This window comes from Pezoporus flaviventris, unplaced genomic scaffold (assembly GCF_033815535.1).
Source record: "Pezoporus flaviventris isolate CSIRO_AGI_PZ_B2104156 unplaced genomic scaffold, CSIRO_AGI_Pfla_v1 ptg000021l, whole genome shotgun sequence".
NCBI lineage: Eukaryota > Metazoa > Chordata > Aves > Psittaciformes > Psittacidae > Pezoporus > Pezoporus flaviventris.
The window spans coordinates 1,243,543-1,266,658 of NW_026892569.1; the positions used below are offsets into that span (position 1 = coordinate 1,243,543).

A 23,116-nucleotide genomic window follows, 5' to 3' on the forward strand; every position below is an offset into this window, starting at 1 on the left:
TATTCTCACCAGCGTCAAGAACCCCATATGAACTCCCCATCTTCCCAGAAGCCTGCCCAGGGCTTTCCTCACACCCTTGTGCTATTCCCTGTCCTTCATCCCCTCTGCTTCCTGTTTTAAGGATGCTGGCTTGGGGGTGGGGGTAACACACTGGCAGCACAAGTGAGTTGTGGCACCCCTCTGGAAACACAAACAAGTTTAGCCTCAACACAGCTGCAGGGTTTCTCCTCAATCAAACATTTTATGGAGGCAAAGCACTAACTACATTTTTACGGCTTTCTCGTTACACCCCTATGCTTTCAAGGTCTTCAAAACTACTGTTTAGCACTGAGGACAGTGAAGACTGAAAAACTATGGTGATGGCTGCTGACCTTTCAACTTCAGCTGAATGCTAAAACCAAAGAAATACAAAAACACGCTCAATTTTTTGCACAGGATAAAAATTGAAAGTTAAATGTCAACCATAATATTACGATTAGAAGAAGATGATGTCAAGTACTAGTAGATTATATTAAATATTAGTGGATATTCATAACATAAGGTAATATGATTAAATCACCTATATATAGTCTACTCTCTTCCACTTCTTATTTGTGTATATTTATACACACACGCAAGCAAACCTTTAAGGAGATTATAAGACAAATAAGCTGTTAAACTCCCAAAAGTTCTCTGCAGACAAATTCTGACCCCAATGCAGAATTATCATCTCTCAAGTTTTCCAAATCTTCACAAATCACAGAAACTTTAAGCACACAACTGACTGCATGTATCAAAAAATATATCTGGCATTAAATCCTGTAGATCATATTTAAAGGATCTTCTCATTGTCATTCTCCACGACCGAGGCCATCTGCCTGACAAGGAGCGGGAGGATATAAATTCCTAGTTTATTTTAAAACTTGTCAATGATAACCACGTATTATCTACAAAATCTATACTGCCTTTAGCTTCCAATCCTCAAGACAGCAGCTCATAGGGTGCTGCATTTCTATTTAGAGAGTATGTACTTTGAGCAGGCAAAGATTATGTGCCTTCATACAGCTCAGTACTGAGCACGCACACGGTATGCAGTCATCATCCCGTTTCCATAGTCAAGTGCTCCTGCAGCCAGCAAAGATACAAATTTTGTTTCCCAGGAAAACGTGGTAATTGAGTTACTCCTAACAGCACTAGTGACTGGAGTTCTTAAGCTTTCATTGCAATAACATGAATACAGGACACATTATTTGCTTTTTAATCAATACGGAAAATGCACTTTTGAAGGACAGAACTAAGTAAGTCAGTACAACCCCTGACGTGTGTGTACACTCCAAAAACCAACTTCACTTAATATTGATTTTAAGACATGAGAAAGATATCAAAGCCACCCAGATTCTTTTGACAAATATATCTATTTAGATCTAAGTATATAATTTATCTATCTATATGAGTATCTAGTTATAGATACGACAGTGTAGTTGAGAAAGTCATCTCTCTGCTGAAGCCATTTGCGACCAAGTAAAAAACAAATTCACCACTTGCTCTTCAGCGTTTCTTTGAAGCCTGTGGTGCCAATTAATCAAAACTTCCAGGCTGGATTGATGGAGCATTCCCCAGATCAGTGCTGCAGCTTCTGCTCTTGGGATGTGGTCTGAAAAACACTGAAGTAAACATCCAGCTCCATCCTCTATCTGGTCATGTTCAGTATCCCTGCATCATCTTGCAGAGAAAGAACATTAACTTTTCCTCTTTCATGTAAGTACTGGTTACATTCTAATAATACTGAGATTTATTCTTGTTCCTTCAAAAATAAAATGCAGCTTTCCTGCATAAGGACCAGTCAAGGACTGGAAATCCCCACCACAAACCAACCCTTCCAACTGAGCCCCCTTGGGTCCTGAACTGCCACCTCCGGGGGTTGCTTCAAGTTCGCTGGTGCTGGATAGAGATCATGCACTGCCCTGATGGGGAGGAAAAGGATTTTTGTAGATATAGCTAAGGTTGTTTCCTTTTCAGGATGGCAGCTCCCTCATCCAGCTCTCACACTTCCTCATGCCTCCAAGTTCTGTGTTTATTTTTCCCTTGTATAATTTTTAACCATGATGAATAAAAGGGCTGACATTCACTAAATACAAGGTCTAAGTGCTACCAGATTGCTTGTGCATAGCAAAGCTCTCTGTATCCTTAATAAAATCTGACTCAGAGATAATTTGTTCTAGTTAAAGCAGGAGAGGATCCTGCAGCAGCATTTCCTAGCAATGTCACAGTTCCTCTGCTCTCAGTAGAGCTCAGAAGTGATTTCTTACTCTGAAAATCTGACACAAAGAGCTACAGACTCTTCAAGCACAATACAGTTATGTTTTCACTGAACTTCTACATATTATATAACTGAAACAGGTATCAATTGCCGACACTGAGCCCTCAGCACTGATTATTTTCACAAACTAGGTATGAAGGAGGTGTTAGCCCTAACATATAAGTTACTCTCTTACCTGACTGAATATTAAGCTGTTCATTGGAACAAAACTTTGGAGGAACACTGCACTTAGTGTCAATCAACCACTAATGGCTATTCTAGCCTTTGAAACATTCACATGAGATGCCAACTTAAACGCTTTGACTTTCACAGCAAGGTAACAGTATTTAATAAGAGCACCAGAGCTCAGGTTTCCCAGCATCTCTGCCAGGCTGCATCCAGACCCTCTGCGAAGGCAGAGGCACGAACAGCTCCGTTCCCAATTACCAGCTGGCAGAAAGCCTCCACCGGAACTTCCACACAGTATTACGCCAAACTTTGCGTGCATTTTGTCCCTTGCTATGGCCACAAAGTCAGAAGTTTAAAAAGTAAGCACAGTGCAAGAGAAACAGCCTCCTACGTACACCGACTGCTTTTTTTAAGACAGAAAACTGAGCATAGGGATGTTTACAAACGCTTTTTCTAGATGAGTAACACAAGGCTTCCTTATACTTTCACATCTTTATACCAGTTGCATTTGTTAGGGACCACTAACCGCTGATGTGGGATCTCTGCAACTCCCTACTTCACCCAATCACTTGTCAAGCAAGGAAACAAATTGGTATTTCCAGTTTATGCCTAAAGAACCAGTGATGTGCTTTTCGAGACTGACCTCCAAGCAGCAAACTCCGTTCTGCATCACAAAGGCGGCAATGCAGTTTTTAGAGTCAAGAACTTTCACTAACAGCTCACTTGTTTCCTAGCATTTGGAACTTTTAACTTACGCAGGAAAGACTGGGGATTTTTCTACAGACAGGTCCCAGATTACAAGGAGCTTGACAGATTAGCACTGCCACTTTGATCTCCACTCAGCAATGTGAAGAACTCAGCTGGAGGTGCTGTTAACACATCAATAATTGAAGAAGAGAAATCAGACTCAGGTGTTGACACATTCAGTACTATACTTCATCTTGATTGATGAATACAAATCCTGCAATGAGAAGGACAGGGTATTCATCTCCAGCAGCAATGGGATCCAAGACATGAGTGTCACCCACAGCCCACTGAAGACAACTGGCAAGGCCTGGCTTTCATAACAGCACATTTTTATGGCTGGCTATGCTGGCAGCCTCACCATTTTTCTTCCGACTGCTCTCAAACAGAGGTACTTACAGCATTATGGCCCTGAGCTTAGAGCTCAGGAGACACCACCGCTTAGTCAGGACCCTTGCTCAGTGAAGAACAGGCTACCAAGAAAATGAGAACTGAAATTATTTAACTACTGAGTTGTGGGTGGGTTCCTTTTTGACTAATGACTTTCATGTGGTATTTGGACACAGCACATGTAAGACCTCTTTAGTACGGATACTTAGCATATTTATCCCTTGCCTTCTTGAGTAAATAACCTAAATTGGAAATATTTCTGAACTCTAAGTCCTTTCAAATTATGAAGCCTTATTTTTTACATGAATTAATTGAAGCTTGCAGTGTATCTAGTATAGTATTACTGTTGCAAGCAGTGCAGAACTTAACTGTCTTAAAAGCAACAGAGAAGTGAGATTCTACAGAACAGACTCTGAAGAGTTTGATACAGATGAGATCCTCTGGGGTCTCACACTTACCTGCTCCCTTTGAAAAATTAAACACGTCGTGATCATACCCAGCCGGGGGCAAGAGGAAATCAAATCTGGTCACATGAAAATGTAAATGGGAAAAGATCTGAGAGCATCATTCATGCCTCTACCAAAGTAAAAGCTAGGAATGGCTTCCTACAGTTTCCCAGGGAAGGCAGCTGGGTTTACAAGGCAGAAAAATGGAAATCCTGAAGCATAAACATGCTAATCTGAATCTGAACTGGAAGATCCAAGAATATGGATCACACCTTCCCATGACTGTGTGCTGTATCCAGAATCATAAGCTGCATGTCGCAGAAGGAAACCCCACAGAGCCAAGCAGAGCTGTGTGACAGCTCAGCTATGCAAATGTCAGCACATTCAAGGTGAAAAACATTTTTCTGAATCAAACTCCACTGTGTTTGTAACCAAATGTCTGCGCTTCACATCCAGGACAGTTCAAAGCTACATCTCAGGAAATTCATGAAGAGTATTACAGTTGCTTTTCACTAATTACAGGCACTTTTCACCTTAACTGCAAAGCAGGGTCAGAAGAGGTGAGGATTCATTAGTAACTTGCTCTGGCCAACAGAAATAAAAGCTATAACCAAATTGGTAAAGCATCATTCAGATGCTCCTTATCACAATCTTCTTCCCATGTATTCGATATCTCTCAAGCACCAAGCAGTAAGAGAACACTGTCCATCACTGTGTGATACAGCAAGCAAGTCTGGATGGAGAGCAACAGGCTTTCATCTTGGTACTGCCACCAAGACACCACAAAGCCATGTCTCACCAGCACGATCCTGCACATCAGACCTGCAGAGAAGGCAGTTCAGGTTCCTTAGTCACAAACTGCCATTCAAAACCTACAGTGAGAAAAATTCAACGTGTTGGTGATGCCAGAAAGCTACAGCTACAACATGGTTCAGCCAAGCAGAATTACCAAATAAGCTAAGAGAGAACTTAAGTTTCAAACAGAAGTAATAGCCAGCTCACCTACCCCAAATACGCATATTCCATATTTTTCTTACATTACTATCCAAACAACCACCTTGCACAGAAGAAAACCTGCTAATTCATCACAGGCCCCATACTACAAATAAACAATCTTTGACCCTAGGTTACCACAGTTCGATATAATCTCCCCCAAGGCTAGGTCAGTGAGCCTCAGGCATAATAAATGCAGTCGCATGTCAGGTGTTCTGGACTGTTAGCAATATTTTACATGCGAGACATTACCAACCAGTCTCTCCCTGGATCTCAAGTTTCTCAACACTTCAGACGACTGGTAAAAAAGCTGAGGATGTCTCGTACCTAATACCTGAGAGACAGCTTTTTTCCACAAACTTCATACCCACCTGTTTCAATATTCGCATCCTTCTGTATGAGTAAGACTCCTTCTTCTGCAAAGCACTCAGGCTGTGCTAACAAAAAGCACAACGCTAGCTCTGAAGTTTGTCTGAAGGTCCTCTGGAAGTACTTGGTATTGATGAGATTCACGAGCTTACAGAACAGACTCAGGGCTTTTCAAAGGAATGGGGTAAAGGAGCTTGCACAGAACACACAGCTGAGCTACCCTAAATATTAAGCAAGCCACAAATTTTAATAACTTCACTAAATTAAAAGATATGCACCAATGTCACCCCACCCCCACAATTCATCAAGGCATTTCACTCCCTTGGGCTCTTGTGACTAAGTATAATATTTCATTAAATATCCTGTTCATACTGGCTTATGTACTAGGGAACACACTAATTTTAGAAAACTGATTAGCTAGTTCTTTCTAACCGAATGTTATTATAGCTAAGGTCAGATTTTGCACTGAAACTATGGCAACAAAGCCACAGTATTCTTTTGTCTACAAGGTTGGGGCTAGGTTTATTAACAGTACTGTTCTACTTAATAGCTAAGCACTGCTTTTTGGCAATCCCTCCCTCATTCCTACCTGAAATACCCTGAACTTACCACAAGGAAAAAGCTCAGACCTGTGAGAGCTGTTGCAAAAGAATGAACATTCAAACTAGTGCTTTGCCTATTTCTTCACTTTTTAGGACATGGTCACTACACCAGCACATTTCCTCCGCTGTCCTGCACAGAATGTCTCATCAGTGCAGAACTACTATGCACACTTTTCAGATGAGTGAATGAAGTGCACAGATCATAGAACTTCTCACTAGGAGTTCAATTAAATCCCCCCTCATTCTTTTGCAGTACCTTAACCAACAGATTGCGTTTTTCATGCAGCTTTCCAACCATGCATACTAATGGCCACTTTCTATTTCCAAGGGGCTTTGCTCTGCCTTCTCCTAGATGCAAAACATCTAAGATGAAAGCACTTTAAAACCAGAAGTTGGCAGACAGATGCTTGACCACAGTACTCTCTGCACAGACCAGCATGCAAATGCAACCCAGCCAATCTTCACAGCCTGTGCTGTATTCCAACAGACGCAGCTCCTCTTCTTCTCCAGCATCAACAACTTTTGTTACACTAAGTTAAACAGACTCTTGTAATCTGTGCCATACAGACCTTCTCTGTTATGGTCTTGGTACCCCATCACCAGGACACAAGAAAAAAAGCCTATGATAAACCATCTCAAACCAGTAATTATTTAGCCAGACACTTATTCACTATTTAAGCAAATCATTCTGGCATCACATAGTTGGGATGTCTTTAGGTTGTCCTGATGCTTTAGCACATATCTACCAACTGGACTTCTGACTTGCCTTGCTTCATAGGCAGTCAAGAAGCCATGCTGCAGTAGAGGTGGCAAATTAAAACCAGATTACTGATTCACTCTCCATGACAAAAAAAAAAAAAAGCAGCTTCCCTTTGATTCCTACAACCAATCACTATGGGATAGCAAAGCAATGCAAGCTACTTTTGCACATTTAAGTAAATTACAGGACATAGCAGCTTCGCAGGAGTATAACTTCCCTGACAGTGTTCAAGGCCAGGTTGGACAGGGCTTGGAGCAATCTGGTCTAGTGGAAGGTGTCCCAGCTCACGGCAGGGGGTTGGAACTGGATGAGCTTCAAGGTCCCTTCCAACCAAAACCATGGTGTGATTCTATGGTAAGACCCATTTTGAAGCCATGCTTGGAAAGCTCCAGTACCTCTTCTGCTTGCTAATACAGCAAACATAATTGTCACTGATGAGCATGGCTTCACCACATAACCTGTGGCTAAAAACATCTGGAGAGGAGGTGTTCAAGATGTCACTCTGAATCACCAAGTATAGCAGAGAAGGCAGCATACATTGCATACCACCTAAGCTGCGGAGAGGAAGGGGGCTTGGCTGTGCTCATGTAAGCCATGCATCAGCTCCTGATAGGACTCTCTCTCACAGGCTTTTTGAAGCTTTAGCAGATAAAAAGCACATTTGTCTGTACAAAAAAAAACACCAAACCAAAAAACACAACATTTGTGACTTTTCAGGTTTTTTTAAATACCTAAATGTCACAGTGACAATTGCTTATAACATCTGCTTGTATGTAGGATGCGGTGGGCTCAAGAGTCATATTTCAGAGACAGTGCTCAGGCTTTCTTCATCGTATAAAGGGCATCAAATTCAAATGCATACAAGCAGTTGGCAGTTTTCTAGTACAGTTCTATAAATACTGAGAATCATACTAAAGGATCCTCATCAAGGCAATGAAAATGTATTTTTGATTTTTTAACCATATCCTAATTCAGTGAGATCAAATGAGTCTTCCTACTCAAAATGACCCATGCCTCAATTTAAAAAAAAAAACATTATAGGCACAACATTAGACTGTATTATTTTTCTTTTCCATTACACCAACCTAAAAGTTTCTTTTGATTTTACACTAAATCATCACATGGCCATAAAACAGAGAAGTTAGTTAACTAAGTATTCACTACTGTTGCCCCACTTTGTACTTTTGATATTCAGCACGTGCATTTTAATCCGTCTTGGACATCTCAAACCTGCAAAGGAGTCATTTTCATATTGCAAGTGATGCCTTTCTCTTCAAGATTATCATTCTAAGCTTTGGCCCTAGCCCTTGAGCACTCTCAAAAGTTCTGCCTCTTGCACAAAAAAGAAATCTTGCTATTTTATCTACTAATATATGGTTGAGTGAAAAAAAGCTGTATTTAGCCATCAGTTTAAATATTCCTTTAAGGCATTTAGGCACCTTAATAATTAACATACTCAAACATTTCAGCAGCATTAGAAACCTCACATTCAAAGAGATAAAGGAGCCTACACCTGGCCATGCAACCCAAGTCTAACACCCTTCCTCCTCTCACCATCATTCCAGGAATGTGCCCTCAACCCTCAGCAAAACACCCACTCAAACTCATCTAACATATGCAGAAAATCATACAATTCAGACTATTTCACATCGAAGTCTAAAAAGCAATCTAAGCTGATATAATCACTTTCACCAGAGTAGATGTCGAAAAGTATGCATGGAGTGCACATGGAGAGTGACAGGATTCGAGGCTGAAGCTGAACACATGATACCTAAAGGCTTACACTGCAAAGAAATTCTTCTTGGCGAATTCAGGGAACGGCACTGAACTACCTTATACCTACAAAGTGCACTTCCCTATGCTACTAATATATTTCCAGAACTAACAGGCAGAGGGATCTGGCTATTTGGTTTAGTTTGTGTTTTAATACTCTGAACTGTTTGAGAAAACTATGAATATGACCCTTCAACTGAGAAGTCCTTAATCTCAGCTCTGATGCCAAACTATAAACAAGCTTGCACTGGCTAAATAAGGCTAATAATCTTGTATGCATGCAACATAACTCCACAGCCTCTATCAGTACTACATAAATAATATGGCTTCCTTCACATTAAACAAAACAGCAGTGTATAGGCTTCAAATTATTGACAGCAAAGTTATGAAGAACAAATCACAACTCAAAATATTTCTGTTATAGAGAAGGATATTGATTTTCACCAGTGCTGAACACAGGGTGAATTTAAGAGAAATCTATGAAAAGTATTGGGTTGTGTAGATCTTGTTATATACATATATATTCATATATTAAACCTCCTTTGTAGTGCCCAGGTCATTTCTTCTGCCCAAGATGAACTTGTCGTTCAAAGGCTGAGACCCTAATACCATCAGAGAAACCTGACCAAAAGCTTTGTGAAGGCAGTATTCATAAAGAGCATACAGTATGAATTAGGATCAAAAGAACAAACAGAATATGAACTACTCATCTGCTGCTTCACCATGAGGGTATTTTAAGTCTAAGATACGGGTTCATTCCTTGAACATCTTGCCAAAAAAAGAATGTTGCCCAGCAACTACTAAAACAATGTTCTGGAAGGAGGTAGCTGTCGGACACATTAACCCAGTAAGTGCCCTTTTCCCTGCATTTCATGCAGCTATTGCAAAGCTTCTGGATCCCTGGCAGGCAGATCTGCATCCCAAATAAAGAGCTGTAAGGAATCTCCAGAGAAGGCTGTCAGACAGATTGTTCTGGTGTAGTAGCAGTGTCTTGCATTAAGCAAACACATTTGGCTTCGCGAAGTGCTACATTCCAATACAAAACAAACACAAATAAAACCTCTGCAAAAGCACATGCAAACTAACTAATAGAGTACAGAAGCAGCAGCTAAAGCACACATTTATCATCCCTAGGCTCTACTTCAGCTTTGTCACTACTGCTAGAACTGACTTGACTTTACAGAATAACTCCGTCTCTGTGCATTTAAGTACAACTGATTTCTAATGAAACACTGGTGCTTTTAGCCTAGCTAGAGGGTCAGCGGTAGTTCATAGTTTCCACATAAACCCATGCATATTAAAAGGATGTTCATTTATAGCCACTATTCAGATGTGCAGTCATACTCAAAGATGGCAATTAGAGCAGCCATTCCAGCTTTATAAAGTACGCAAAACATCTTTTTGTGTGTTCAAAGCAGTGGATATAACCAAGGAACTGTCACACACTTGCTTTTTTTGGAGACTCATACAACTAGGACTTTTTCCAGGAATCTCATCTGTACACAGTATATTTGGACCAGTAAAATATTCTTTGACAAAAATTTTCATATTAGCATTTTTAAAAATAAATGAGAATGTACTCTTGAGTCTTAGTGCTTTGCAAGGCAGTTTTAGAGGACTTTTGAATTAGCTGAATCTGAAAGCATAAAGGGCCAGAGAACCATTACCCTGAAATAAACCAGCACACCTAAACAACCATGTTTAAAGTGGATTCAGAAAGACACAATAAAAATCCACTGAAATCTCAGACCGTAATTCCCATTCAACCTCAAGCCCCTGACTTCAGGTGCTGTCTACTGCTGATAGGGACAGGGAAAATAAAATAAAAAAAACAAAACCAAACCAAACTATCAGTCTTCATACCTTTCAGTGACCAAACCAGTCTGTTAAGGACCTAACAACACAACAGCATTTAATGTGTGAAATAGCTATGGTAAACATTCAGAGTGACTTGAGGACTAATACCTTCCTTTACAGTTCTTTCCAAGTCTGATACTTCAGTTTTTGCAATCTAATACACCTTCTGAATCTTGCTTTTTGTTTAATGTCTCATTCATACTTTTACTCCAAATCTTACCTGAGTGCTATCCCATCTAACTCTCAGCTGCTTCTTGCATTTCACCCTGTTCAGGGCTCCACCACCACCAGATTAATCTGTCAGCCTACTTTTTCCACAACTTTTGTCAACAAAGCAAGGCCTCGTGTCCTCAGGGTACCTCTGTATGTTCTCCTCCAAGCAGACTGAAAGGCTCTATCACTCCCATCTCTGACTCCAGCAGTACCGCTGCAAATCATTCTGTTCAACCCAGTTCGTCCAAACACACATCAAGCTTCCCTCACTCAATTTTCCTTAGGACAACTTGAAGACAACATTTTTTTAAGGGAGTGCTTTACTAGCACACAAAATCCATCCCCGTTTCAGCTACAAAATGTTTGCTTTTAGAAACACATTCCTCAGGCAGGGACTGTTTTCACACCACAAGCAGGTTATCAGCGTCTGATGACAGCAGATGCTCACAGCTAAGCATTACTGTTGGTTGCCTTTCATAGGAGAGGCTCTCTCTGGGAAGCAGGACTGTGCATGCACAGCATCACTTTGCACACAGCAGCCTTTCAGGGGTCTGAAGTAGAAGGGAAAGAAAACCCACCACCTTCTAGACCAGGGCCTTGCTACTGCCATGAGATTCAAGTGATTAAGTGTAGCCTAGGCAACAAGACTTTTTAAAACCTCTTAACACCCATGGCTAAGAAAAAAGCAGGATGGATTAATTCTGCCACTGGGTATATATGCTTTAGTTTCACACTGAATTTCTTTGGAGTCATATGTATGCACAGCTAAGCAGTGAATCTTACTTCTAGATATCTCTCACCACTTTAATTAAGCATGAAAATTGTATTTACATCTGTTTTACATCTGCCCACAGAAGACGGGTCTGCCCAGAGAAGCTTAAAATTACATTTCTTAAAAATACTACCCAAAGCAAGATCATACAGGCTGGCCACAAAGTGACATGTTCAGTGTTCTGCCCAGAAGATCACTTCAGATTTGGCTGACCAGTGACTGGACACCTTCAGGCACAGCTTGTTTAAAAGAGGATTTACACACAGATATAAACCAGGTTATAGCACAGAGGTGTTTTTCCAGTACTGTTTAAAGCTATAGTAAGTCACTTAAATTTGATGAATTTTGGTCCTGCTCTAATGACATGTTTAAAAGTTACTTCTCAGGTGCCAGTGCTTTGCACCTATTCAAATTCAAACCAAGATCACACTTCTCAGGCCTCAAACTGCATGGATCCCATCGGTTGTTGATGACTTGGATGGCCTAATTGAAATCACTCAACCAAAGTGGGCACCATGTACAAAGTTCGCTGGACACTAGAGTGTTTTCCCATCACTTTGCACCCCAGGCTGCTACTGCACAGAAGGTACCTCGTGACACTGATCTGCTGTACCAAGGACACTGCCCAAGGCAATGAAGACTAAATGCCAAGTATGACAAACCTAAACATAGGGACTACTGAATTACATTCACCAGATGCCTACAGTTGCTTTATATCCCAGATGTAAACGTTATTGTTTGGATAAACTCACCTTAGTGAAGACTTGTGTTCCATTTGCGAGGGAGGTATTTTTGCAAGGTGTCATAAAAACGCTGAGCAAGATTGCAGAGACATGGCTGTAGTTCCTAACCTTGCCTGAGACTTCCATGCAACGCCACAGACAAGCCTCTGGGTGCCTTTGCTTCATAATAAAAAAAGGGCTATTTTCCATTTGTGCTGAAGATGGTGTGATAAACTTCATTATTACTTCTACTGAACATGTTTATCACAGAAAGCATTTTACCTTTGACTACTCTTATAAAGCATGTGTATAAATAACAGAAATGTCTGCTAAAGTTTTATGACTTTTGTTGCCATTCACCATTAAGCATAAACTTCCCCACAAAAGCCTTAGTGAAGTAACTACAAAGGTTGGAACAGGTTCACACCATTCTTTCTCCATGTATAAATTATAAGTAATATGAGAACATTTACAATGTCTAACCACAATGTTTTATGTCAGACAAATGTCTCTGTACTTGCAGCTCTTAAACTGTGCTAGCAGGAATTGCCTTGTTCTCATTCTTTGCTCTCTTCTCTCCCCCCACCTCCTTCTACACCCAGCAGTCACAGTTAAATCTGGCTTTATTCTTCCATATGATTTTAATGCCAAGAAATGCCTGGAGTCACAGCTCTAGTTCAAGCAACAGCATTGTTCTTTTCCTGGAGAGCTTAATGCTAAATGCTAAAACTTCCCCAGGTTGCCTCTTCAGTATTTGAATTATCAGCTATTTAGTTTTCCAGCCAAAAAGAGGAAAAAACAACAAGAACTCACGTATTTCAGCTATATTCTAAAAAGAGAGTTTCATTGTATGAGGCATCTTCATGTCATGGTAAACCACAAAAAACACAAACAGCAAACAAAACCAGCAGTAGAGATTTTCAAGAGCAATCACCTGCCCTTCTGGCCAAACCTGAAGAGAATTACGTCCATTCTGAGCCCCTAATTAAAACAAAGCATAACCAGGGAAACAAGCTCATCCAACAAAAGCCCAAGATGAACAGTTGCTGCTAATCTGAGAACAGCAATAAACCAAAGCTTCAGAACATTCAGCTGAGCTATGCTTTGGGTGAAAGATGCAACCAAGGGGTGAAGGAGGAGAAAAAGTAAAAAAAAAAAAAAAAAAAAGAATTCCAGAAGGTTTTTCCAAGCAAAATCCCAGTTACCGCTTCTCTTGCGGTTTGAGATTTTTCTTAAAACAGCCCTAGCCAAGCTGTGCTAAGAAGCAGGCATTAATTTCTTATCACTAAACTAAGTTTCCTGGCAGAATGAAAGCAAAGTCAAAGGTAGCTAATATCAAATGAGGTCAAACAATAGGACTTGTTACAAGCATTTGCTTTTCATTCTCCTCTAAGTTTGGTACCAGGTAACTAAATGGCATGTATGAGAGTGTGGAGAGAAAAAACCTGTAAGTTTGGACAGATCTGAAAGCAAACTTCAATTGGCAGCCCCATCTCCACCGCCTCACAAAGGATGCTTACACACACAGCTTTTTCTTTAACTATTACATTGCCTTTAACGCAACCTATGTGTTTCCTCACTTTTACCCTTCCGATTCTCTCCCCATCCCACTGCGGGGGGGAAGTGAGTGAGCAGCTGGGTGGGGTTAAACAAGTCCCACAACTCACTTCACACAGGCATTCATACTTTCGTAACCTCACTAGTTGCCCTTCATGGAAGATGACACTTGAATATTCCACAGAAACAATGGAGGTCGAAACTAGTTACACATGACGGCACAAAACGAAGGTTGGCTTCAAACCTGGAAGGGTACTAAGCTGTCTAAGAAACTTACCTCTGAATTTTTTGGGTGGGTTGTTAAGATCACCTGCTTCTGGCTGTACAACACACCGATCATCCACAAGGCTGCAAAGAAATTAGAAGTAAAATGAGATTCTAATTCCCTTGCAATTGGTTACATCCTTGTTAGCAAAACCAGTTATTCATTTGCAATATTTTATCTGAGTGGCCACTTCAGCAGAAGACATTCCCCAAATGCCAACTAATGCCAAATCTTTCTAAGAAGCATGCAGCTAATTTTTACTGTTGCCCAAGAGCTATGCTCCTGGATAGGTGGGACAATAAATAAGTCATTGCTCCTGTATACTGCATCATCTTTATGTCCCCTCCTTGAGGTGCAGACAGAACAGCCCATATTCTAGTTAGGTGACAAGACAGCCTCAGAACAATTATTGCCTCTTGGACAGATCTGAATAACGTTGCAAATGTCTTATATAAAGGGCAGAGACCAGGAAAATAGGACAACTGTGCAAACTGGACACTGTCCCTGTGACCCCTTGGGTACTAAGAAAAGGCAGAAATACAATAAAAATGGACTCCAAAGGGAAAGGAAGGCATAAACATACCCTCCTGCTCCCCAGTCATAAACACATGATAAGTCCAGGGTTCACACTAACCTCCTCCTGTTCTACCAGGAAGGAGGTGAACTGGACAAGTGAACCCAAGAGATTCCAACAGAAAATATATCCTGGCATTTGTACGAGTACCCATTGGCAAAAAAAACCACAGAGTAAAGAAAATACTTCAGATGCACCTGTCATCACTGCTCTGCATGCTTTGGATCAACATGGGATTGCACTTTTACCAAATACTATTCCCAAATTGCGAACACAACTGTAATCAGATGTTTGTAGTTTCCGATTTGATTCTAAATGACTCGATTTGGCCCCTTAAAACCAATCTGTCAAAGAGGCATTCTACACAAAAGTAGAAAGTAAAACTCTAAGGTCTTAAAGGTTTGAGAGGTCCATTCTCATGCAGAATCAACTTGAGAAAGACAGAGACCTAGAATATGAGAGTTGTTCCTTGCAGAGGCTGGTTACATGCAGGGAGCATCTTGAGACAACAATTTTGGAAAGTAAGAAGTGCATAAAATCAAGAGATCAGAGAGACTAAGTGGACTCAACAGTTCTATGCATTTAGAATTTGCATATGCAAACATTCAGAGTAAATTGCTTTTTCCCCATGGATTTTCTCCCTATTCAGTATAATATATACGTGTATGTGCTTCAGCAGGAATGGTAGTATTAATATTTGAGCTGACTGAAACACCTGCTTCTAGTGAACAAAGGCCCAAAAAAAATATCAAGTCTAATGGGTTACTCTGATCATCCCACAGAGATAATCTCAGTGCAATATATCCCTCTCATCCTGACATTCAATTGAAATTAAATAGGAACTTCCCAAACTACTAAGAAAAAAGTTTTACAGGGTGAAAAACACAGAAGAGGACATATTGTGCACCAGCAATTGTAATGATGACAGCACTTGGGTTTGGGAAACAGCAAGAGTAAAGTCCTGATTAATCAACAGTCATGTCATAGGAATATTAAGTAGGAACGCTCTTCAAAGATTTAGAACGACATTAGAATGTATAGTGATATCTGTTTCTCAACCTTCATTAACCACATGAACAAGTTATTACACGTTATTATGTCATAAGACTGTCAAAACTCCACATGGTATAGAGAGTACAATTACACCAAATCTTTTCTTTGCTTCTTTAATTTTCTCCAGGACAAAGACTAAATTAAATATGGGACAAAACTAATTTGATCATGAAGGCTTAATAAGATGCTAATGCATTTCATGTTTCACATAGCAGTTGGGATTTCTGGCTTAAATTAGGCTCAGAAGATGTGTGGCCATTATGTAATGCAGCTACCTTAAAACAGTACTAATCAAATCAAAGAGGATGCTTGTAACACTAAGGGATCTTTAGATCCACCATGAGAACATCTCATCAAGCCTAGAAAATACATATGCTTTGAGCCTGTAATGTCTAAAAGGACTACCCATGGTGAAAAATATCTGCTCAGCAATGCCATCAAAAGCCACAGCCACTGCATAATGTTCATCATGCACTGTATGGGATTAAACATAACAACTTTCTGCTTGTTCTGGAGTTATTTACTGCCAAACTTGCTTCAATACTATGAAGAAAAAAAATTGCCAAATGTAAAGTATTGCTTTAATTCATTGTGCCAGTTTTCAGCAGATAGTATTTGGCCAGTTACACAGCTGATCAAGTACTGCAGAGTGCACATCTCATATTTGACGAGTACCTGGGAAATTTGTCAAATACAGTCGCCAAATACTATTCGACCAACCCTACTTACTACATCCCTCGCATTTATCATACCTTCTTTCCCTTCTGGCAGCATCCCATATTTTCTTCTCTTTCCTATAATAGATCATGGTGCATCTTCAGTGTCTGCTTCCTTCTCTGCCCCCTTATTTTCCAGAATCCTAATAGCTAGAGGACTAAACCTACAAGTTAGTTTGGAGTCACTCAGATGAGATTCCAGCCCATCAGTTCCTGCTGAGAGACTTACCAGGATGCTGTCTTTGTACCCTGCTTGGGGGCTCCATTTATCAGATGCATCTGGACAGTAGGCATCAAGAAATTTGCTGTCACTGTACCCACCCTGAGGCCCTTAAGGCTACTGGAAATGAGAAAGAGCATGTTGTGTGTGTGCCCACTCAAGCCTCCTGGTTGCTTCTCTGCTACTCAGTACTGAAGTACCACAGCAATGCGTCATGCAAGCTATTTTCCTCCCTCTAATTTCTCACTGCTTTCAAACAAGGTGGCAGATGTGCTCTTTGAGCTTCTCATCCAGCCCCTTGCAAGGTGTTCCAAATCAGTACACAGCTCCTCTGCCAGTTTATGATGCTCAGAGAGCTTTCTCCTCAGCAGCAGTTAAGCAGAATAAAACATACCCTGTCTCTCATCAGAGCTGTATTTGAATTCCATGGCTTTTCTCTGCAAACTCTTCCCATGTGAAGGGCTACTTTTTGTCTAATGAAGCAGCGTACACTTCTTACCGTTTCAGAGGCACTCTCCTACAGAGCACCTACTCTGATGTCTTTGCAGGAGAAAGCACAAAGGAGCTCTGTGGGGAAAGCACACCGGGGGCAGGAGCTGGCAAGGCACAGCTCCCACAGCTCTGGGTGCTGGCCATTGGCAAAGCTGAGGAGTTGAAACATGTTCTCCTTTGACTAACAGGAGAAGAACAATTTCATTTCTAAGAGAAACCTCAAACACTAAGACAAAACTAGTCATCATGGAAAGTTAGTGATATATAACCAGTCTGGCTTGGGGCTTCTTTTTCATGCATGTTTGTGGTTTTTTTAATCATTTTATTTATAACAACTTCCATCGCCTATGCTACATCCTTTTTTCCGATCACCAGATTGCACTAGGGCCTAGTGATTCTTGACTGCGGGGGGCAGGGGGTAGAGAGGGACAGGACGGGACACACGGATGGACACGGGACAAACAACAACATGAAACTTATTTGCGTCCCTCTACCCACACCTTAACTCAATAGTTTCTTCCTCCCCACCGAAGACATCAAAGCCACACCATAGCCATCAATATGCTCTCCATCCTCCCAAAGTCTAGCTTGCCATATTAGCTTTAGGTCATTTTTACATTTAAGGCCTAATCTGCATATAAAGCTACTTTGTTTTACCCAGTATTTCACAGGAGTCAGGCTCAGGATAGCTAGCCGAATTCTGCTAGTCCTTCTTACAGAGGTTTTTAGTATGAGAACAGCTGTTCTTACCCCAAAGTGCTAATAAATCCATTTGTTGAGCCCTCTGCATAGAGAGAACAAATATCTCCAATATGAAGGAAGCTCGACATCTTGTCGGTCATCTCCGGCTTACTGCCCCTAGAAGAATAAAGCACAACATTACTATTTATCAGGCAGAATTTCTCTGTATAAGCTACTGCAGATTACAACAGCAGAACCCTTCACTTTTGGTTATTCATTTGTTTGAACCAAAGTTCTTGAAGTGACACTTCAGGTATCAAAGAAAACACAGCATGTCAAAATGCTTGCATAGGAAAATAAACCAGGGTAAAAAAGAAACAGCTACTGCATCCCATTTGTGGGACTGTTTAGGGGTATCTGTACTTGTCCCAACAGATGATCACAGCCATTTCAGCCCAGGTATATAGATGCATTTCATCCCACCTGTGAGAGGGAAAAGGGGAGGAAAAATAGACTGCCACAATTGAAGACATGTTATTAGTACCATCTAAATCACAACACGCTGCTTTGCCAGATTCTTTGTCAGAATCAAAGGTAGGTTTGAGCATATTTTAAAGGATCTCCGGTGTGCTCATGGAAATTGTAAAGTAAAATATTGGCATGACTCTCATCAGTTTTTGGTCATGTCAAACTTTTGACATGACCAACACAGAGGTAGCCACTTGCTGTGGTTCCAATAGGTGAAGACCCACTGAATATGCCTAATAACAGAACCTTTATGTTGTGTTATGCAAAAAAAAAAGTATTTTTTCAGAGTCAAATACTTTGGACTGTGTATAGCAGGCAACAGAATCCTAGTGAAATCAGGAATACTTCAAATACTTTTTTTTTTAACAGATTTTATCTACATAACAAATGTAACACTGAGGAGACAGTGACTTAGGGTTGTCAACTTCCACAGTATTAATAACTACCCTTATTTTCTTTAAAGCCCCAAATCCTGGGTTGAATGATACAGGACCTACTTGTCATTTAAATACAGAAAAGCAAGTTTCTATCTGTCACAGCAACAAAGACAAACAACAGAAGCCTGAATAAAAAGAAGCACTGATGAATAGATTTTCAAAGATACCTTTTTTCAAGACTATGTACTGGTTTCTTGGGTATCCTCCTAAGCCATGCTCTTTGATCACCAAGTTCAAAACACTGAAAGAGCTTTCTATGCTTCAGGTTTCAAACAGCTCTTCCAAGCTGCTCCTTTTCAGGAGCAGGCTGGTGGCTTGCTCTGCAGGGCAGCCCTGCCAGCAGGCACTGCCCAGGACCAGGCTCTGCCCAGGACCAGGCTCTGCCCAGGACCAGGCTCTGCCCAGGACCAGGCTCACAGATTTAAGGAAAAAGAACTGAAAATGTTTTCACCCTCTCCAACATCACACCCCAATCAGTTTTAAATTGTCTACCAGGAGAACTAAGCAGCAGGAAATTCCGCTTATTATAGAGCACAGCCCTGACATTGTACAGGGGATAAATATTCCCTTTCACTGACCATTATCTTGTTTACCAAATGTGTAAGGATCAAGTTTATAAAGCAAGGCTGGAGCTCAACAAGGACAGATTCACGGAGACTTAAAAGCTGATGTTGATAATGAACTGCAGATATAAAAGTACAAGGAAAAACCTGAAGCTACCTTTTTCTTCTGAAAAGCTGCAAACAGCTTCTCCTCCTCGCTGCCTCACCCGTGAAGTAATAGTGGTGATGGTAATAACTTCCCTTGTTGTAAGTCAGAGTACATTATAGACATTCTCATGCCTGTAAATCCCCATGTCATTTGTACAATTAAAAGCAAATTCAGGAAAACCAAAAGATAAGAAGCCAAGTTCATATGCAGGGTAAAGAAGTCTGAGCTCCTCTGAAATACAGCAGCAAACCATTTGGCTTCAGGTTGCTTGTGCAACGCCAAGTTCTTCAGTCCTCCCGTTCCCTTCCTCTCTCCATCAGTGGACAGAAAGACATCTCAATCTATTTTAAGATATATGCCACAAAACATACAGAAATATGCTGACTGACTGAATTAGCATCACTAGAAATACAGCTTTCCTCATTTCCTGACTGATGTTAACTACAAACTTCGTACTAAAAAACCTCCAAGATCTCAAAATTAAGCTCAGCCCAAAATAAATAAAACCCAAAGCAAAAGGAATCTAAGTCAATAAACAAAGATGCTGCAAACCACCCCGCACTTAAGGTATCTCATTCAGGATGTGAAGGGGGTTACTTTACCAGACTACATCGTTTCCTCTTTGGAATAGGCAAATGTTCACCACAGCTGTTTCCAAGAGAATGTGAAGGTCAAGACTGACTTCCATTAGAGAAGAATCTTTTCATTGACCAAAACCAGGCCCAAGGATGGACAGTCAAATTCATTTCATTTTCACTCATTTCCAAAATGGAGCCTCAATTTTCTTGGGTTGTTTGGGCTTTGTTTTGTTGGTTGTTCTGTTTTTTTACTGAGGAAGTTCACAACGTACCATGTCTCATACCATGTTATTGTAACCCCAACGTACCATGTCTCATACCATGGTATTGTAACCCCAACATACCATGACAGTGCAACCCCTAAAATAAGCCCTTCTGCAATTTATTTACATTACCAGTAATAAAATGTTTAGCAACTTCACCTGCAACCATTGTATGGTTCTGGATAACAGAAAGGTGGTTTTAAACCTGGAAGTAGCTCAGCTACACAGCATGACTGAATTTAATTGCCAGTCTGTTCACCAGATACTCTTTAATTTTTCCTGGGCAAGCCTGCAAAGCCATCAGCTTCTGTGCACCTCAGGGCGCAAACCACTGAAGCCCAGCCTTTCCTACTCCCAAACAGGAGAGCCCTGCTCCTCACACTTCCTGCTGGTCATCAGCTTTCATGGAGTTAAGACTTACAAAGTGTTGATCTGACTACAATAACCTTATATTTAAGGCTTTTCTTAAGCATGCAATATTCGGCACTGAAGTCCTCACCCACCCTCGTCTTATATTCTTGTTGAATACTGTTTTAATGTCACTCAGCACGATGCTACCTTTATCAGGAGCTACTCAGATGGACTGTGCTTCTATTGCTGTGGTGAAGCACGGCACCAATTCCAAGTAGGATGAGCATCTTTGTAAAATACCTATTTATTTTATGACTTAGCCACAGTCAGACTGGTATGATGAACACTCTACATCTATTATATTCTTTAATAGCTGAATACAAGAAGTCAGTCCGCTTCACATTTATCTTTAAACAGGCTGTTTCTGAGGTTGGCCAGTGCTCAGGAACATGCTGAACTGGCAGATGGAATGAGGGACTAAATGACCCAACAGGCCTCCTTCTATGTAAGATTTACAAGTGAAGAGAATAATTCCAAACTGACTTCGCTTACTTCAAAGCTGCTTCCATAGTCTCCTCACAAGGGACTCATGACACCTAACAAAATTACTCCACTAGTTGATCAATTATACACATTAAGTCCTGAATATCAGCTACCACAAAGCGAGTATTTTTCCACCTTTGACGAGAATGACAGCTGGGATACCTGAGACACAAGGTAGAACTGAAAGGTTTTCAAGAGCAAAGTTCCCAGATACCCAGTCTGAAAACCTTTTAAAACCACCTCTGTCTGTCAACATCAGCTGCCAATGCTAATCCCCCCAAAATCAGACCTCTATGGGAATCTTCAGATGGAAAACACAGAAACTGAGGCACTACAGATCTGTCAACCTTGGCACATTTATCTCAAGTTCATAGCACAGGCAAACCACAGGGACTTAAGAGAACAAGTGCCCTCCTAGATGTGTCAGCCAAAGCATCTATGCATGTCCCCTTGGCCAGGGAGGGGGATGCCTCCCTGCACTGCGTTGGCCAAAGACATGAGATGACCACCAGAAGCCCCTGGAAGCACAGGGCAAGAGAAGCCTCACATGCACTCTCAGAACCTGTTTCTTATAGCGAAAACCACAGTTATGCTCCAATTGTGCTCAGCAGACAAATACAACCATTACTCCACAATGTATTTATTTAAGATATGCCAGTGCCAAGAGCAATTGATTAATGCTAGAGGGGGACAGCCCTGAGAGAACACTTGCAGTTATTGCTACTCACAATCCCAGTTTTAATGGCATTCTAGCACCCCTGCAAGAGAGAGGAGTCCTACAAGAAACCCATTGGGTTCCAGCCATAACACGGCAGTCTCATGGCCATAGGGCATCATCATCCTCCTCCACTTACACATGGGAAGAGGAACAGGATCACTTCTAGGTAAACTTACTTGCAAAATCGGAGATAAAAAGTGCTCTGATAAGGCAACTATAGTAGTGTGGCAACACTAGCATGCAAATCTAGCAAAAGTCAATCAGTTTCCTCCAAAATAAGTATTACAAGACTTAACACAAGGGCAGCAATGTCAATAGCAGCAACACCAGGTTTTAAAATTACATTCTTTTCCCACTACACTGAAAAATCTGATTTTGACAGACAGAAAACCAGATTTTACTTGTAACAAATGAAACTTCAACTGACACTGGACTGTACATCGACAAGTAGACTGTACCTACTCACAGACATCACAAAATACCTCAAACATGAACACATCTGACAGTATTTTTCAAGCCTTGACAGCTCGATATTTTTCAATTATGTTGAATTCAATGTACTTCTTTCATATTTTATCTATATAAATTACTCTGTGTCTTTAAATATGTTTTCTATACAGTTTATCTGCACAGGAAAATGAAATTAAGTCGCTGTTTAAGAAACTTCCTCTTGCCACCTCCCCAGAAAAGAGAATCCTTCTGAATTTCATGTGCATTGCACAGAACTGCTTTACAAGTCATTTTGCCAGGGTGTAGCTTTGCTGTTTGGGACTGGGTCTTTCTATTCACCTCATTCACCTCAAGTGTTTTAGGACTGGCCATTCCCCTACTGGTCTGTGCTGTCTGAGCGAACACAAATCTGTACCACAAGACCACAAGTCTGCTCTTCGGACTGTAAATGCCACAATTACTGGCTTCATTTCTTAATATTTTCTTACTTGCAGATTATCTTGTGCATATCCTCAAAACAAGCTGCATTTCATAGAGCAAAAGCCAACAAAAAGAAACAATTTTGAAATGCTAACTAAGCACTTTGACAGGGCTTGAACAAAGCCCTTTACCACCAGCATTACTGCTCCTCACCAAACAAAAGGTAAAGTTCTGCAGACCCTCCCTCATAACCGTTTTCATTGCCTTTCAGGATCCAGTCATATTAGGGCACAAGTATATCCTATGTTTATCCTGATGACCTTGAATAAGCCAGTGTAAGTTTGACACAGCCAACTCCGACAGGCTTCAATCCATTTTCTCATGAAAGCACATTTCATAATGGCAGTTAAAGCAGAATTTACAGTGAAAACACTTCGGAATCAAACTGACT

The 23,116-nt window shown here is 40.8% G+C and overlaps 1 protein-coding gene across 2 annotated transcripts in view; it reads right to left on the reverse strand.

Moving 5' to 3' along the window:
* The window catches only part of ITPR1 (inositol 1,4,5-trisphosphate receptor type 1), a 170,900-nt gene that overhangs the window by 144,222 nt on the left and 3,562 nt on the right, over positions 1–23,116 (reverse strand). For both annotated transcript variants that reach the window (XM_061455692.1, XM_061455691.1), the window contains exons 2-4: positions 17,736–17,843; positions 16,310–16,351; positions 13,943–14,013 (exon numbers count right to left, since the gene is read on the reverse strand). In XM_061455692.1, coding sequence (XP_061311676.1) covers positions 13,943–14,013; positions 16,310–16,351; positions 17,736–17,843 — 221 coding nt within the window. The remainder of the gene's footprint in view (positions 1–13,942; positions 14,014–16,309; positions 16,352–17,735; positions 17,844–23,116) is intronic.